Source organism: Myodes glareolus, chromosome 6 (assembly GCF_982192425.1).
Source record: "Myodes glareolus chromosome 6, mMyoGla1.1, whole genome shotgun sequence".
Lineage (NCBI taxonomy): Eukaryota > Metazoa > Chordata > Mammalia > Rodentia > Cricetidae > Myodes > Myodes glareolus.
The window spans coordinates 100,626,319-100,644,212 of record NC_142031.1 but is presented as its reverse complement, the minus strand read 5'-3'; the positions used below and the strand labels follow the sequence as shown (position 1 = coordinate 100,644,212).

Sequence of the window (17,894 nt, the reverse complement as noted above, 5' to 3'; positions counted from 1 at the left end):
GAGAGGCCTGGGCAGTAAGCTGCAGCCTGTAGGTCCTTTATAGAGCCATGAGGACAGGGCCGTCCCCAGGTGCCCAGCTTTGTGCTCTTAGAAGAGCAGTTTATGCCAGGAACCGTGGTTCCCACTGGAGGTGCTGGTGTCCTGTGGGGAGGTGACCTCCAAAAACACACTCTCAAAGGGCTAGTCACTGCCACAAACAGTGGGGCATGAATGCCAGGTGCTGTTTCTTGCGCGCTGTCCGAACACACTGAAGCTGTGTCAGCCCGGGATGTGTGGCTTCTCAGGGTCTCCTGAGCACACCACAGCCTACAACTGACCCCACATGAAGTGGTAAGGCCCTGGGCCTCTGGGACCTGACTAGTCAGTTGCCACTTCTGCCCCAGCCCAAGAGCCATGACTGGACAGTGGCTCCTTCAGACAAGGTAGACATCAAGTTGCCTGTCATCTCTCTTCCATCCCCAAGTCTTAATCTGTTGGAGATGGGGATCACTGAATAATGCCCCACTGTGATCTCTGGGGCCCTAGCCCCCTCTTTCTGAATCTTAGAATTCCAGAGGCAGGGCCTTTGGAGTATGGGTCATTCATTTTCCGAAATAGTTACCAGTTTCCTGTTTCAGGGTCTGGTCTGCTCATTGAGTGTAACTGGAGGTTTCTCTCCTGTCGGCCAGTTCCTGAACAACCACTCGGAGGCTTCATATTAATTACAAACTGTTGGACCTATTAGCGCAAGCTTATTATTAACTAGATCTTATGACTTAAATGAACCCATTTCTATTATTCTGTATTTTACTACGAGGATCGTGACTTCTTAACCTCACATCTTGCTTCTCCAGCGGCTGCTGGCATCTCCCTGACTCTGCCCTTCTTCTCCCTGTATCTGTTTGGATTTCCCCGCCTGGCTCTGTTCTGCCTGGCTATTGGCCAAATCAGCGTCTTTATTAACCAACGGAAATATAACCTATTCACAGCATATAGAGGGGAATATCAACGTTGATTCACATCAACGGAGACCTGTGTGTGAAGGTCTGTGTGACCGCTGGCTGATCCCTTGGTCTAATAGCACAAGTACTGCTGTCCATGTGAGTGAGCGGAGAAGCGTCTAAAGTAGCTCCGAGTCAGGAAAACCTGGGTTCACACCCCTACTGCTGTGAAGTGTGATACCCCTGAGCCCTAGGTTTCTCATCCAGAAAATGGAATAGAGTCATGAGGGTTAAATGACTGAATACCTGGGACTGGGAGAGTGGCTCCATCAGTAAAGCATTTGCCTTGCAAGCGCGAGGACCTGAGTTCAATTCCAAGAAACCATTTTGAAAAAGGCAGGCCCAGCGCTGGAGAGATAGCTCAGTGGTTAGGAGCGTGTACTGCTCATCCAGAGGACCTGTGTTGAGTTCCCAGTTTCCCAGCAAAATCCCAGAATTTACCTGCAAATTCCAGCTCCAGGGAAATCCAGCACCTCCTCGGCACACGCACATACCAATACACAGCACCAGACCTGTCCTAAAAGAGGTGGACAGCATTTCCTTGAGGGGCGGGAGAGGTCTGAGCCTCAGTGATCACAGGGAGCCTGCTAACCCAGGCAGCTTCTGCGTGGTTGACTTTTCCTGCTTCTTTCCCCGCAGGTTCTCAGATCGATGATCACGTTCCAAAGCGGGCCTCAGCTCGGATCCTTGCGCCCCCTGGAGGCAGGTCGAGTGGTATTTGGTAAAGGCTCTGACCAGCCCCCGCAAGTGAGGATGCTCCACCGCCACCCACCTGCACACCTTCTGGCCACAGCTGCAGGGGGTGGGAGAGGCTGGGCAGGGCAGCACTGTACAGGTGGGGGCTCCAGGAAGCAGAGAGCCCTCCCCTTGTCTGAACATGATTCACGGGGCTTTGACCCACCCCTAACAAGGCACTTTGAGCTGTCCCTCCTGCTCTGCTCCCTCCTTCCTTCCTCGGCCCTGGGGTTTCTCTGGGCCCCAGCGACCACACTATGCACAGCACCCAATGCATAGCGCCTGGCCCCGCCCCTCCTCTCACAACAACCTCCAGTGCAGGCTCTGGGAAGGCCCGGACTTGAGTGCCCTGCCCTGCTGCCCACCCAGACAGGCGTCCAGAGCACTTTAGCAGATGTGTGTTATAAGTAAGGGCCTTCCCCCCTCATCCCTTAGGTACTATGGTGACATATCCCAAGTCAGACAGGTGTTAGCTTCCCAGCCATGCCCGAGATGTCCTATCTTTACTGACTCACTCCTGTGTAGGTACAGTGGGGACACCCTGGATGTGGCTGTGGTTGGGACACCCTGTGCCCTTTGCTGGCCTCTTTCCACTCCCTACCGGCACCCTCTGGGAGCCCCAGGCCCCAGATGGGTAGCTGGGTGGGCATGGGGCTGGTGCCAGGCGCGTGTAAATGGTTTTGTTTTGCACGTTTGGTTTGCGCAGTGGTTTGGTTTGACTTGTTTGTGCACCCTGTGGACAATAACGGTGCTTCGTGTCACTAGCGTAGCATAGAATCGGGAGTAGATTTGGTTCTTAGGAGATGCTGCAGTCACCACCAACCAGACAGTCCAGGGCAGCGGTGGGGACAGGCTGTCCCCCGGCCCTTTTCCCCCAACCCAGGGTCCTGCTACAAGACGCAGCCCTGGACCATGCCTCCCCTGTCCCACATCCCTACCTCTTTCCACCCCTATCCTACTTTTTCTACATTCATGTAGGGTCCTGGATGCTGACCCTGGAAACCTTCAGGCGACAAGGCGGCCCCTCTCTCATCTCTTCTCCTGGTCACTCCCAGCACTAACTCCCATGACCATACCTTCACACCCTTACACAGCTTCCTATAAGTTGCCCCTGCTGGACAAGGCCTAGCTACTCCTGTGTGACTAGCAAGAGGCCTCATACCTGCTGAGAGAGGGGGAGTAGGAGAGGGCTAGCCAGCCAGCCACTAGGGAGGGGCTTCGATCTGCAAGCCCTAGCCAGAGAATCTGCTCCACTGCCCAAGTGCTATGGGGTCCTGCACTCAACACCACACTCTTGTTGGCTGCTGGTTAGGCCCGCCCTGCCTCAGAAGCTCTTTGGGGGTTCTCATAGGTGGCGACCCAATCTGAGAAGTGACCCAGCTGTCTGCCTTTGATAGGCCTCGGTATCCTCCCCTCCCCGCTCCTTGGGAAATGATCTCACTTTTATTTGAGCTCCCCAAACCTACCAGAGGCCTCCGAGGTCTTGGTACTCATCCCTGCACAGTTGGCACGGCTTTGGGTCCATCAAAGCACTTCCACGCGTCAGCTCTCGCTCCTCCTTATGGGGGAATGCTTACCACTCTCCTCCATCTTACAGATTTAAAAAAAAAAATAACCTGAGGCTCCAAAAGTTAAGGCCGGCTGGCTCCAGAAGTGTCCATGACTGACCTTATGGCCTTGACTGGTCTAACCTAGATGTGGAAAGCGGCTGTGGACCGATATCGGGCCCACCAGGAGCTTAACCAGATAGAATGAATGCTTTCTCCCTGGGGAGAAAAACGCATCTGCCTCGCTTTGCACAAGTCGATCTTTATTGTCTTTATCGTGAGCAGACTACTGTATACTCTTGGTTTGGGCCTGGACTAGAAAAGTGTTGGGAACTTGTGTTTGGCTTTAGTTGCATCCTCATCCTCATTGTCCTCATTTTGGAGCTGAAATGATAACCCGGAGGGCTGAGGAAGCCATGGGAACAGTAGGCAATGGCGCCGGAAGAGCCTCCCAGGGAGCAAAAGCAGTGATACTGATCCCTGGTACAGTCCTAGCCTCTCTCCTCCCTTTTCTCCTCCTCTCCCTTCCTCCACCTCCTGCTCCTCCTCCTCTTCTTTTTGAGACAAAGTCTTGCCTATGTAGCCTGGCCTTGAACTCAGAGCATCCTGCCTCAGTTTCCCAAGCACTGGAATTCCAGGCACAAGCTACCACACCTAGCTATATGTCATCTTTGTCTATTTTTGCCCTTGCTTGGTCATGGGCCTTGGGCAGATGCCAAAGATCCGAGGGATGGTGGGACCAGCGAGGCAGGGCACCTTGCTTGGGCCAGGAAAGCTTTACCTGAGTGCCTCCACCTGAGAAGTGCATGACCTGGCGTGGTGAGAGAGTCCGTGTTCAAGGGGCCGCTGTAGGCCTTCCACTTCATCCACCCCCACCCTTGGGTACCCCCAAATCCACCCTTCCATAGACTGTGTGCACACCCAGGAGCTTCTGGGTGTGAATCAGGAGGCTCAAGGAGCCAAACAAACCATCACCCCCACCCCGTGTCCACTCCCTGCCCCATGCAGAGTTCCAGCCAGCCCCCTCCCAGGCCCAGTGGCTGCTGGCTGGAATGAAAAGGGTCTCTGGTTGCACCGAATGCAGCTCTCAAACTGGTCTTGTACTTGCTGAATAAATACTGTTGTTCTTGCCTTAGCTGCTCTCTAGGTTTGTGGGGTTAACGCACCCAAAAATTGTGCTACTGTGTGTGTGCGTGTGCGTGTGTGTAGTGCTAGGAGCCCACAGTAGGCCTCTTGTCAAGCCAATGCCGTGATAAGGGCATCCCTTATACTGACCCAGAAACCACAGAACCACATGGAAGCCAACCCCTCTCCAGCTGCTGAGGCAGCAGGCACAGCCTGGGGTCAGAATGGAGCTGTCGGTAGCACCCCAGCACCCAAGGGACTTCCTCACTCCTCTGTAATGTCATGGTGCTAAGATCGTGTCAACCCCAAGGTGACACATAGTCCTATGCTTTGGTCACCGTTTGAGGCAAAAACCAAACAGCCCAACACGTTGTGTTCTGGTGCAGGTTTGTATTAAACTGTAGCTACTTCTCACTCGGCCTCTGTTGTGTTTATTCAAGAAGTAGCCTGGCAGAAAGCCACTCTACAGCGGTTGTGTGGTGCTTCCGTTGCTAGGAGAACAGCTTTGCTCCATCACTCTGATCCAGTGGCAGCTCACTGGGAGGTCTGGGCAAGGTCTGGAAATGTAAAAATAAAAAGTTTAAAAATAAACATTTGTTTTTAAGGGTCATCCCTCTCCCTAGAGCCCAGGATTTCTGATGGTGCAAAAGCAAACATTCGACCAAATTTCCTGGGATGGTTGGCACATTATCTGAACTAAGAAAAAAAATTGGGAGATATTAGAAACAAAAAGAAGGGATCTAGACTCACCCACCCAACCAATAACACTTGTTCTCCTGGCTACCGTTTTGGAAGCCTACAGCCCCATTCTGTTCAGCAGAAGCTGACAGACTGTATCCCCATAAAGACATGACAAAGTCATCCCAAGGCCTCAGTGTGTGTTTGAAGAGCCTTTGGCTGCTTACTAGCTTTCTAGACCCCCCCCCACCTTTGAGTCTGGTCACTGGGCCCTCCAAACCCTTTGGGTGTTGGGAGGACTCCTCTGATTAAACCCACACTAAAATGAGTGACGTACAAGCTATCGTGGAAGTACTTGGACGGTTGAGGCAAGTGGATCATGAGTGTGAGGCCAGTCTGGGTCACACATAAGCAGATCCAGTCTCAAAGAGTGGGTGTACCATTCATTTCAGTACTGTGGGGCATCTTGTGCCAATTTCTTAACCCCCAAAGACGCAACTCTAATGAGGAAATTCTAGATCATGGAGAAAATCTGCATAGCACACTGGGGAACACAGTCGGTTACCTAACTGCCCCCAAACTATAGTCAATATGTGGGGCTGGGGAGAAGACACAGCCTTTGGTCCCACCACTCAGGGGACAAGGGCAGGCACAGCCACAGAGTGAGACCCGGTTCTACAAAAGGACAGAAAAGGTACTGTCATGTGTCATCGACTATTTGCTTGGCATGAGGCGTGTGCAGATACATACTTGGGACGACTCCGTATGCCTTAATACGTGTACAGTTGGAAAAGGACAACAGGTTTGGACTTGAAAATTGGGATCAGCCAAGAGAATCTACTATTTGGAGCGACTCCGTTCAGTCAGCAGCTGTGCAGCCATCAGCCGAGATTTCTTAACTTGGGGTTATAGGTTGCCTCAGGCAGGCACACGTGACATGAGGAACTGTGGAAGAGGCTCAAGGAAACCCCGGGTATGAAGAACCAACAGTATGATACTGGGGAAGGGTAGACGTAATTGTAGTAAATGATTTTAAAAAATACTTTCATTTTATCTTTTTTTGAGACAGAATTTCACTATGTAGTCCAAGCAGATCTGGAACCATGTAGACCAGACTGGCCTTGAACCCAGGGGGATTAAAGACGCGCACACACACCTGGCCAAAAGAAGCTTTCCCACATCACTGCCAACAAACTTAATACATTGTTAAAAGTTTGCTTTAAAAACACCTTGCTCTTCTAGGTGTCTACCTTTAGAGTGTCGTCAGCATCCTGTCTGAGCATTGTTTCCTGGCTACTCACACGGATGCATTGGACATTTTCCTTGAAATGCAGATGTTCTTTTTTTATTATTATTAGAAGAAAGAGATTCTTTTGAGACGGGAATATCTGTGCATCTTTCTCATTGGACAGAATGACAACTGGTTATAGGAATTAAAGCCTTCCAAGTCCCTCTGAGAAGACACTCTCTGAAATCCAAGGTCACCGAACTGAAGACTGTCACAGGCCACTCTGCTTTGGTGACACCCTCTCGCCAGTGCCTCTCGTGTGGCTGGAATTCGTCCTTGTGAACTGGCCTGAGTCTGGCGGATGGAGGACCCTGGAGTTCCTCTCTTGGTCGGCCCCCAGCAGCAGCACCATACCACATTCCAAGGCACCTGAGGGGTTAACTTCACTAACAGACTTCTCAGGAAAGGCTTTGACCCTCCATTCCTGAGGGAACCAAAGCTACTGGAAACAACTCCCAAGAGGATCAGGCGTGTTTTGAGTCTCAAGGACAAGATCCTTCAGTGGCAATGCCTTATGGACCTGCTTCGGTGGCAGTAGGTCATCTGAAGGAATTCCTGGTGGCCAGAAGAGGATCTTCCAGCCCATCGTGGGTATAGTAGGATGAGTTGCTATGTGGGGGCTGCTGATGTTTATTCGGTGTTCAGCAGGTCTCCGTGAGCAAACCATCCACCATGTGGCCTAGTAGTGTCTTCCCTCGGAAGGCTTTGGAATTCCTCCTTGATGGCTGCACTGTGGCCGTGAAACTCCCAGGAACGGTACCACAGGCAATGAGAGAATGCTGCCACCTTTCGTTTGTAATCCTGTTCTTCACATACAGCACGTTCATCTGGCGTCATGGTCATGAGAACTAGTATCCCAATTCCAGTCATTAGGCAATACTTTGGGGATCATACTTGTTTACCTGGTGTGAGCAAAGTGGGGCTCCCCTCTGAACCCTTGGACTGAAGTTCTCATCAAGCCCAGGGGTTCTCAGCCAGGGGCAGTTTTGTCCTCCAGGAGATACGAGTAGGGGATATTTGGACATTCTTTTGGCTATGAACTTAGGGGACTGGGGCTACTGGAATCTTGGGGATACCACTCCAAGACACTGCTGAGCATCCTTCTCGGGAGGTACTCAGGGCAGCCATCACAATAAGGAACGGTCCGACCCGAAATATCAAGAGCACCAAGCTAGAGAAAACTCTGTTCTGGCTTAATGATAATATGAGATCATTGCTTTAGAAAACTGCTTGAGGAAATTTAAGAAAAAGGAGGAGCAGCCAGATGGTGGTGGCACAGGCCTTTAATCCCAGCACTCGAGGCAGAGGCAGGTGGATCTCTGTGAGTTCAAGGCCAGCCTGGTCTACAAGAACTAGTTCCAGGACAGGCTCCAAAGCTACAGAGAAACCCTGTCTTGAAAAAGCAAAAACAAAAAAGAAAAAAAAAAAAAGGAGGGAGACAGAGCTGAATTTATGGTACAACTGTATGGCAAGACATTCTGTACAAAAATCATCATGGACAGTACTGGACCACAGCATCCCAGTAGCAGTCAGAGGCAGAACCCCAAGGAGTCTTAGCATGTTCTTTCCCATGACTTCACCTGTTAATCCTCTGCCACCAAGATCAGGAGCCATGTTGTACGAGGTTCTGCTTGACCACTGTGCGGTGCTACAGGAAACAGAAGGCTCTGCATCCAGATCTGAGTGGGGTTCCAAATGCAGAAGTGACATGGCCATCTCAGTTCCCTAACCATCGCATTTATAGACTTTGTTTTGTTTTGTTTTGTTTTTGGGTTTTTTGTCATATTCTGAAAATGGATCCTCAGATTCTGTATAATCCCCATCAGAATTCCAACTACAAAAAAAGATGTCTGGTTTTAAAATTCATTTGAAACCGCGAAGGATTTGGAAAGAGTAAACTAAGGAAAATCCTAAAGGAACTGGTGAAATTGTCATTAACCCACTCGTGAAGATGGAGCCCCCAGTGACCTAATTGCCTTTCAAAGGCCTTTATTCCTCCACATGAGCCTTGCCACACTGAGGACTGAGCTTCCAACACAACAGCCTTTGGGAGATACACTCAGACCACAGCAAGCACACACCCAACATGGAAGGAGTGGAGCTATCCTAAAGACACACATCCCCTCGACTGCCAAACTACTGAGACAATGAGCTCTAAAGGAATTGACATGTCCCCCCAGGAGTCCCATTCTAGGGAACAAAAATTCTGAGACCTTGATGTCAGTCAGAGGGGAGCTCGTCTCCTGGAACAAGACTGCACAGTATGCTGGTGGTACACAACAGACTGAGAGCCAGCAGAAGTCAGGGATGGGTTAGTGATGGGCGGGACCACATCTTGACTAGAAATACCCAGTTATGTGCACTGTGTACCCTCTATTTAAACCTCATGTCAGAACTCCAGATGTGGATTTAGAGCACCACTGGGCCTCCTTATTTGTTCTTCTCAGTATGAATGCACTGAATAGATCTTTTTCTGCTTGTTACTATTATCCAGCTGTCAGTGCCTGTTGAGGATGGTGGCTCGGCCTTGCTTGTTAGAGCTGCCCAGGCTCTGACCCTAGAATCTTCAGTAGCAGTATCAAGATACTCAGTAGAGAAAAACAGTATTCTCGACAAATTGTGCTTAGACACATGCAAAAGAATTGAAATTGGGATTTTGCCTCACAATATGCAAAATTCAACCAAAATGGATAAAATATTTAAATCTAAGAGCTAAAGCTATAAAAATTTTAGGAAAAAGCATAGAGGTAAATCTTTATGGCTTTGATTTAGTTTCAGATCTGTACATGTGATCGGGAAAGAACACATTTAATTTCAGTGGACTCTGAAAATTTATATGTCAAGTGAGGCTCTCCTTCCCCACACACACACACACACACACATGCAGAGAGAGAGAGAGAGAGAGAGAGAGAGAGAGAGAGAGAGAGAGAGAGAGAGAGAATCTTTTGTGCCTTGGAAGACGTAGAGAACAACTGGAGAAGCAAAGGATTCTGGGAGAGGAAAGCCCTTGGTATTAATCTCCTTTGGCATGTCTTCAGCCTTGTTTAGAGCAGCAGCTGACAGAAAGATGTATCTTCCCTTGTCCCATCCACTTCTGCTTCTAGTCAGGCCTCCTGGTCTACCAGGGCCTTTCCAGGTTGAGTGGGCGACTCAAGCCATAGTTCTACCCAGAAAGACCTCCAGATGGCGCTTTAAACTCACCAGTGACTACTTCGGCTTAAGCAACAAGCCACTAGGAAAGGCTCAAGGAAAAACAGCCAGTTTCTTTGCTTGGTCCTGGACACTCCCAGAGGAGCTTAAGGTGGTGCAGTCAACACATGAATGAGGTGCCATAGCAGTTTTTCCCAGGTCTGGACAACTCTTAAGAGTTGTCTCACTCAACAGTACTGGCATGCTAAACTAAAGACAAAAAGAAGAAAATAAAAAAGAAAAATCAGACATTCACATTTAATTAAGATGTCATATATTCATCTAGCTTACTGAATTTTCCACCCTGTTTAATCGGTACCTACGGTCATCCACTGACCCTCATTAGGTGTGCAGAAGTGAGCCAAGGACAGCTCCTCCATTAGAAGTGAGTTGGGGATAAGATGTATTGACAAATAGTTGTAGTAGGGCAAGCATGGGATGGAGGGAAGAGTGGATATTTGGATATTGGCTCTAAGTTCACAACCTCTTCTGCTGTTCACTAACTGTGTGATCATAGGGATGTTATTAACTTCTCTGTGTAGTAAGGAGGCTGCTTGTTGGTTTTGGCTGCTTAGCCCCGAAATAATTACACAGAAACTGTACTATTTAAATCACTGTTTGGCCCATTAGCTCTAGCTTCTTACTGACTCTTATATCTTAATTTAATCCATTTCCATTAATCTGTGCGTCACCACGAGGTCATGGCCTACCAGTAAAGTTTTAGCACGTCTGACTCTGGCAGTGGCTCCATGGCTTCTCTCTAACTCCACCTTTCTTTCTCCCAGCATTCTGATTAGTTTTTCCCACGTAGCTCTGTTCCCCTATACCTCTGCGATAGGCCCAAAGCAGTTCCTTTATTAACCGGTGATAATCACAGCATATAGAGGGGAATCCCACATCACCTCTAGGCCCTGGGTGTGAAAATGGGAGTGTCACCACTGTTGAGAGGTGTCCAAGGAACACTGTCCATGGCAGAACCAGAGGAGATAACGCTAAACCTGGTGTTAAGCAGTGGGTAGATGTTCACCTGAGGAGAGGCTGCCCCACAGCCTAAGTCTCAGCCGTGAAGCACCTGTTTGCACGAGTGATTCCACGTAGTTGTTTTCATATGTGTTGAGCAGCGCTGACATGGGAAGGACATGGGAAGGGTGGAGAGGAAGTAAAATGGTTTCTAGGGATCAAGTTGTGTGTCTATGTATGAAGGAGCCTGAACTTTTTATCTTTAAGCAAGTGCCTCCCAAACTTCATCATTAAAGTGCCCCTAAAGACGGGGCAATATCGTATAAAGAACATCTTAGCAGAGACCCCAGATTTCCTTAAAAGTCTTGTCTTCAAAAATCATATAGCTTTGCACCCTACTCCATATATCATTTCAATGTAAAAGATTATTAGCCAGCAGGTGGTGGCGCACGCCTTTGATCCCAGCACTCGGGAGGCAGAGGCAGGTGGATCTCTCTGAGTTTGAGGTCATTCTGGTCTACAGAGAGAGTTCCAGAACAGCCAGAGCTGCACAGAGACTCCCTATCTCAAAAACAAACAAAAAGATATTGTTGTTCTTACTTTCTAGACAAAACAAAAACCCAGAGAAAGAGCTACTCTACAGCTCTTCTACCCTAGGTAATTATATGAATTCCCATAAGTCAGTTTGCGAGGGAAAGCCATGGGGATTTAAACCTAGGGTTACGTGAAAGGTTGTAGCTTGCAGAAAGAGCCCTAAGATGATGGTGTTGAGGGCGGATAAGAAATGGAGATACTAACATGGAGGATAGGTGTGAGATAATGCCACCTCCTAGGTCGGAGATGGTCCTGGTGAGGGAGATAAGGGAGGTAACAAACAGATATGAGTGACATTTCAGAACTGATTATAATAGAAAATCCTCCTGGGGGTTAGGATCATGCCCAGGTTTTTGGACCCCAAGGACTATAGGATGGGTATCGGTGGGTGGGAGAGAAATTATATTTCACTTAAGCATACTGAGCTTTTTATGTCAGGGCTGCCTAGAAAGTCTAAGACGTGGGAGAACCAAAAGGACAGAGTCTCCCAGGTTCAGAAGTCACAGGAAATGATGAGGTCATTTAGGGAATGTGTATGGAGAGAAGGAAGCATACAAAACTCTAGAACAAGGGGACTTACTGTCGGAGAGGGCAGAGTTTCAGTTTTACAAGATGCAAGGTGTTCTCCTGATGAATGGGGGTGATGGGAACCAGGAGGACCACCCAGTGTTCAGGTGATATCATGGGACAAAGTAGAATGGAAAAAGAAATGTCAAAATGTCATGAGAGAGCACCAAACAAGTGAGCAATGAAAGAAAACACGAACACATTGCATTCCATGATCATTTTTTAAAAAACTGGTGCATTAAGAAAAACAGTATCAACAGAGTGAAAAGGAAACCATAGAATGAGAGAAATTATTTGTAATTTATATATCTGTTAAGAGGTCAATTCCCAGAAAACACTCTGAATACTGAACACCAGGGGAAAAATAATCACAATTCAAAAATGGGAAAGAGAGACAACGCAGTGGTGGCACACGCCTTTAGTCCCAGCACGGGACACAGAGGCAGGATGATCTCAGTGAGTTCAGCTAGCCTGGTCTACAGAGTAAGTTTCAGAACAGTCAGGACTGTTGCAGAGAAACCTTGTCTCAAAAAACAAACAACAACAACAAAAAAATGGGAAAAAGAATTCTAAAAGACATCTCTCCGCCCCACCCCCCATGTACAGGTAGCCAATAGCATACGAAATAGTCTCAAAGTTAAAGGCAAAATCAAATTATAATGAGATTCCAGCTCATAGACATTATGACAACTATCAAAAAAACAGAAAATGGCAAATATTTCCTCTAAAAACATAAAAACAGAACTACCCTATGTTTCAACAATTCCACTTCTGAGGATATACCCCAAGTAATTTAAAACAAGGTCTCAAAGAGATATTTGTGTGTCCACGTTTACAGCAGCATATAACACACTCGCCAAAAGGTGGGTACAAGCAAACTGTTCACTGATGGGCGAACGGATCAGTAAAATGTTATATGAACGACACACAGTGTCATTATCATTCAGCCTTTGTAACGAGGACAGTCCATGTAGCACTCGCCTGTAGGCCAACATTCAGGAGGCAGGAGGAGCAAGAGTTCAAGGCCAGCTTCAACTGCCTAGGGAGTTTAATCAGGCTACTTAAAACCTTATTTCAAAATAAGTAAAGCCGGGCAGGAGTGGCACACGCATTTAATCCCAGCACTTGGGAGGCAGAGGAAGGTAGAACTCTGTGAGTTCGAGGCCAGCCTGGTCTGCAAAGTGAGTTCTAGGACAGCCAGGGCTGTTACACAGAGAAACCCTGTCTCGAAAAATCAAAATAAATACATAGACAGAAGGCTGTATCTGTCATATATTGAGCATCAAGATAAACTATCTAGGCTGAGGAGATCTCAATCAGAAAAGTGCTTGCCCAATAAGACAAGGACCTGAATTCCATAACCAGAACCCCCATTAAAACAAAATAACAATACCAAGACCAAATGTTGTGGTTCACATGTAACAACCCCAGTGATGAAGAGGCAGACAAGTAGTCACTGGCCGCCTAGCCTGTGTGTCAAGTTTTAGGTCAGAGAAATATCCTGCTTTTAGTTTGAAAAATTAAAAAATGTGAACCAGGCCAAAAGAACAATACCTAAGGTTGTCCTCTAGTCCCCCCGCCCCCAATCTTAGGAAAGAGTTATAACCCGCTGGGAAAAAAAAAAATCTACATTTACATTTATGTAAGTAAATGGAGCAATGGCAATACTGAACTGGTAGTGTGCCCCTGGACTTCAGTCACTATGGACTAGTAACTACAATCTCCACCTTCGCTTTCCTTCCTCTTTGAAATGAGGGTGTCTGTATCAACGATCCCACGTCTAGACTACCACTGTATGTTGACTATGTAAGAGGCAGGTGATGAGGTTTTTTACTTCATTCAAAAACTGATGGATGGACTGGTACCCAGGATTTGTAACCAGAATACAGGACCAGAGGAGCCACATACATACTGGGACCTGATTCAGATGATGAGATCTGTCATTGGGCTGCTGGAATGAGACTTGAAGGTCTTGAGGGAAGAGATGAGTGAGTTTTGTAAACAGATGTCCAGATGTGACAAATCATGCTTCCCACACTTGTAGCATCACATAGCTCCCATTCATATAAATGTATTGGACTTCAGTTCTTAAATGCCTGCCACACAATCATGAGGATCCGGGTTTGATCTCCAATACCCAAGTAAAAGCTGGGCATGATGGCGTGAGTCTGTCATTCCAGTGCTGGGGATGGTGGAGACATGGATCCTTGAAGCTTATTGAACAATTAGTTTAGAAAACCAGTGAGCTCCAGTGGGGCCAGTGAGAGATCCTGTCTCAAAAAATAAGGTAGAAACTGGATGTGGTGGTTCAAACCTAGCATTGGGGAGCAGAGGCATTTAGATCTCTATTCAGCTGAGGGCAGTCTGATATACATAATAAGTTATAGGCTAGTCAGGGCTAAATAGTGATACCCTGTCTCAAATAAATAGGAAGGGAGGGAGGGAGGAACAGACGGAGGGAGGGAGCTATCAGACACTGATATTGACCTCAGCCTTACACACACACACACACACACACACACACACACACACACACACACTCACACCAACACATACCAAAAAATTGTTGCATACTTTTGCTATATGACTTTGACCTTTCTTCCACTGAAACATGGGATCTATGCTCCACACCTTGCAATTGTGTTTTTGGTTTCTTTGTTTGTTTGTTTTTATTTTTTTAATGTCATATAAATTCATAGTTTATTAGTCAAGATTTTTTAAGACTTATTTATTATATATATTGTTATGTCTGCATATATGCCTACTCACCAGAAGAGGGCACTAGACCTCATTACAGATGGTTGTGAGTCACCATGTGGTTGCTAGGAATTGAACTCAGGACCTCTGAAAGAGCAGCCAAAAGCCAGTGCTCTTAACCTCTGAGACAACATCTCTGTCTTTATTTTTTAAATCAACAGGACATGACTCAAGTATAGGGTTTTAAAGCTAGGTTATAAAAAGGGATTTCATTTTTTCTATGCATTGGAACGTCCTGAAAGTTGCTTTAGATGGGAAGGGGAAGGGGGACTGGTTCACTACATACCAGGTTGTCTAGTTTTATTTGTTTTCTCCTTACTCTCCTCTACCTCCTCTTTTCCCCGAGAAAACGGACTTGTTTGGGGTGCTTTGACATCAGTAGTCCTTGGGTGGGATTCATGGGAGCAAAAACCAGAAATTTATAGGGGAAAATTATACCTCAAAAGCTGACTTTGAAGTCACTCCAAAGAGAACATAACATCTCTGGTGTGTCAACTTGTCCAGAAGAATCCAGTGATGTTCACCAAAGGGGTGTGATCAGAATATGCCTGTGTTCATACAGAGGGTGACTGAAGTCAAGGAGGGGAGGAGGATCTCTTCAGCCAGCATGGACATATACCTCACTAGAAATGCCTGTGACTGCAGAAGGGAGGATTGCAAAAGGTGAGGATTCGGGATACAGAAAACGCCACAGTCTCGGCTAATAGATGACGAGAGCCTTGGCAGTAAGATCAAAAGATAAGGGTGTGGGCCAGCTAAAATAGCAGCATCCGTAGTCTACAAAATATGTGCATAGGCAATGAGGAAGATGTGGACTGAGAGTCTGAGGGAGTGAGGCCAGAGAAAGTGAGGGAAAATGAAACCTTTGTCTTCACGTGAGCCAATTACACACACAGTTAGTCGTTCTCTTCTGTGTGTCACATTCTGTGCGAGATGCAGAGGAGGCTGACGAATAAGACAGAATCCCTGCCCACCCGGACACATAGTGTGACGGGGGAGACAGAAGCGTAAACAAAGGATGTTACTGTAAGATGTGTGTAACAAAGGAAGTGTGTGCGAGGTGGGTTCAGAGGTGACCACAAGGCATCCATGGGAGTCAGAGCTGGGTGTAGGAGAGGAGAGCCCAGCCAGTCAACGGCATCTCATTGATGCTGAGCATAGCAAACCTGAAGAGAACAGTGAGTCGTTGGGAGGAAGATGTATCCAAAACTGAGGCCATCCATCAGAGAAGACTTGGAACAGGAATTTGGGAACATGGATGGGTATGTCAATGAAGGACCTAGTTGTGAAGAGTAGAATACACACCAGCTAGAGGGCCAGCGGAAGGAGCAAGAGCTGTTGTCAAGTGCACTGGGAGAGGACTACTTGGCTGGTGGACACGCAAGGGATAGCTGATCAAAAATGGTGAGGTCAAGGTCACCAGGCTACAGAAAAGAGCCCCTGTCTTTTGTTTTTGTTTTGTTGTTGTTGAGAGAGGATGTCATTCGGTAGCCTAGGAGTGACTTTGAACTTTTGGCAATCCTCCTGCCTCCACCTCCCAAGTTCTAGAATTATAGGTGTGAGCCTGTAATTTACCAGGCTGGGAGGACCTGTCTCAAACAACAACGGCAAATAAACAAACGCTCGGATATGTGTATAATGCCATTCTGTTAGCTCCACGTCGGGGTAAAGGTGCAGGTTTCCTCGCGGGAGGCTAAAAGGGATGTTTGGCTGAGGGAGAGGAAAACTATACGCCATTGAAGATTAGAGTAACAGACTGCAATTGGAAGACAGAAAGCAAGAAAGGCCATCACACCGGTTTCAGTCCTCCAATATCAGCGAAAGAGAAGAAATAGACTCTTCTTGCCTTTGCTGAAGCGGTAAGAAAGAGCCCATCATCCCTCCACTACGGCATCAGAAGTAAAGGCTTCTTCCTTTGACTAGACAGGGTGGAGGAATTGTTATCCTGTTGCTAAGGAAAAAGGAAGGGGCTGTTCCCAGTTGCCATGGTGACAAGGTAAGAGCGTTCCCTCGGTACCGTCGTACGTTTTCCTGGCGGTTTCTTGTCCTCGTTGCTATGGCGATCTAGAGCGATTGTTCTTGTCTCCCGCACCTCCCGCCGCCGTTGCCAGGACGAGTTAGAGGTAGGGGTTGTCCGCCTCTCGCCGCCCAGTTGCCGTGGAAACGGCGGGTGCTCTGGCCCCGCCCCGCTCGGGCTGACAGCGGCGGCCGCATCGCGCCTGCGCACTGCTCTCTTACCCCCGCAGTCTCTGTGCGTTGAAGCCGGAGACCGCGGCGGCCTCTGCTAGGACCCTCCGCCCCGGAACCTCCGGCCGGAGCCGCAGCCTCTGTCGCAGCGTCCCCGCCGCCCGTCCCCTCCCCTGCCGCCTCCACCGGAGCCGCCTCGCGCACTGTGAGTCGGGGCCGAGGCCACGGTCGCCGTGGGGCTGAGTCAGCGGGAGGCCCGGGCCGGGCTGGGGGAGGGGAACCGGGCTCCCCATCTCCGCTGGCCCACACCCCCACTCCCACCCGTGTCCCATTCCACCGGTCTCCGGCCCTCGGTTGCCTCCGGGGCCAGACCTCCCCAGTCACTCCTCCTACCCTGCCCTCCTTCCTTTCTCGGTCCCTCCGAACCCACCTTGGGGTTCTTCCCCTCTGGATGTGGCGCTGTGGCTCCTTTGCCCGTGGCCTTGTATTTTCTCCCAAATTCCCTCCTGCCTGCCCTTGTCCCTTGTCCCTTCTCTTTACTTCGGGGCCTGACGTCTCCCGGCCTCTAGTTTCCCCAAGTGATATTCCAGAAAAAGAGTGACAAGTGAGACAGCCAGTGGATACTTGGGGGAGGGGGGAGCATTGTATCTATCCAAACCTTGGGACCCTAGAATCCAACTTACCTACCCTCTTCTGATCCACTCCTGACCCTCTCCTGACGGATTTGGTTTAGGAAAGCAGGTCTGGATAGTTCTAAGTAGCTGCAGAGAGCCGGCGCGGCTTTCAGAATAGCTTTTGGCTAAGAGGGGTCAGGCTACCATGTGATCAGCTACTGTTGGGTCCACAGGGCTCGTGCATGGTGGCCTTCTAGTGTGCTGAGCCACTGCCCTGGCCACGGGGGGCATGGTTGGTTTGGGAGTTTAAGCTCATGTGCTTCCGGTGCGTTTTTAGAGTCACATTACATTCTTGGTATATGTGAAGTTTGAAGACCCACCTGTAATATCTGTAGAAAGTGCTTGCTGTATGAGGGGTTTTGGCAGGACTTGAGTTCCGATATGTGTAAAATTGGTGAAGTAACCAAGCAGCAATAGTGGGTTTTGACGGCGGCGTGAGCAGAGCTGGGAGGAGGGGCGGTCGTGAGTCCTCATGGGTTGCTGGGAAACCTGTATTCCTGCCTCCTGCAGCTCTGAGTCTCGGTGGGGGCCCTTGCCTCGTAGGATTCCCAGGGTTGCCTTTGCCACCCACCCACTTGCCCATCTTGCCATACCTAGTGTTGAAATAGAGTCC

At 48.5% G+C, this 17,894-nt stretch overlaps 2 protein-coding genes and 1 long non-coding RNA gene across 3 annotated transcripts in view; 2 read left to right on the top strand and 1 right to left on the bottom strand.

Moving 5' to 3' along the window:
• Dpysl5 (dihydropyrimidinase like 5) overlaps positions 1–4,801 on the top strand; it is an 81,807-nt gene extending 77,006 nt beyond the window's left edge. The window contains exon 13 of the mRNA XM_048436608.3: positions 1,620–4,801. Coding sequence (XP_048292565.3) covers positions 1,620–1,705 — 86 coding nt within the window. The 3' untranslated portion in view covers positions 1,706–4,801. The remainder of the gene's footprint in view (positions 1–1,619) is intronic.
• On the bottom strand, positions 4,796–17,475 carry LOC125402066 (uncharacterized). Its single transcript, XR_007232531.3, has 3 exons — positions 17,291–17,475; positions 9,555–9,752; positions 4,796–4,944 (listed from the first exon to the last, which is right to left on the bottom strand). It is a non-coding gene; the product is annotated as an uncharacterized LOC125402066 (long non-coding RNA).
• The window catches only part of Mapre3 (microtubule associated protein RP/EB family member 3), a 50,342-nt gene continuing 49,100 nt past the window's right edge, over positions 16,653–17,894 (top strand). The window contains exon 1 of the mRNA XM_048436604.3: positions 16,653–16,812. The gene's annotated coding sequence lies outside the window, so the exon portion shown is untranslated. The remainder of the gene's footprint in view (positions 16,813–17,894) is intronic.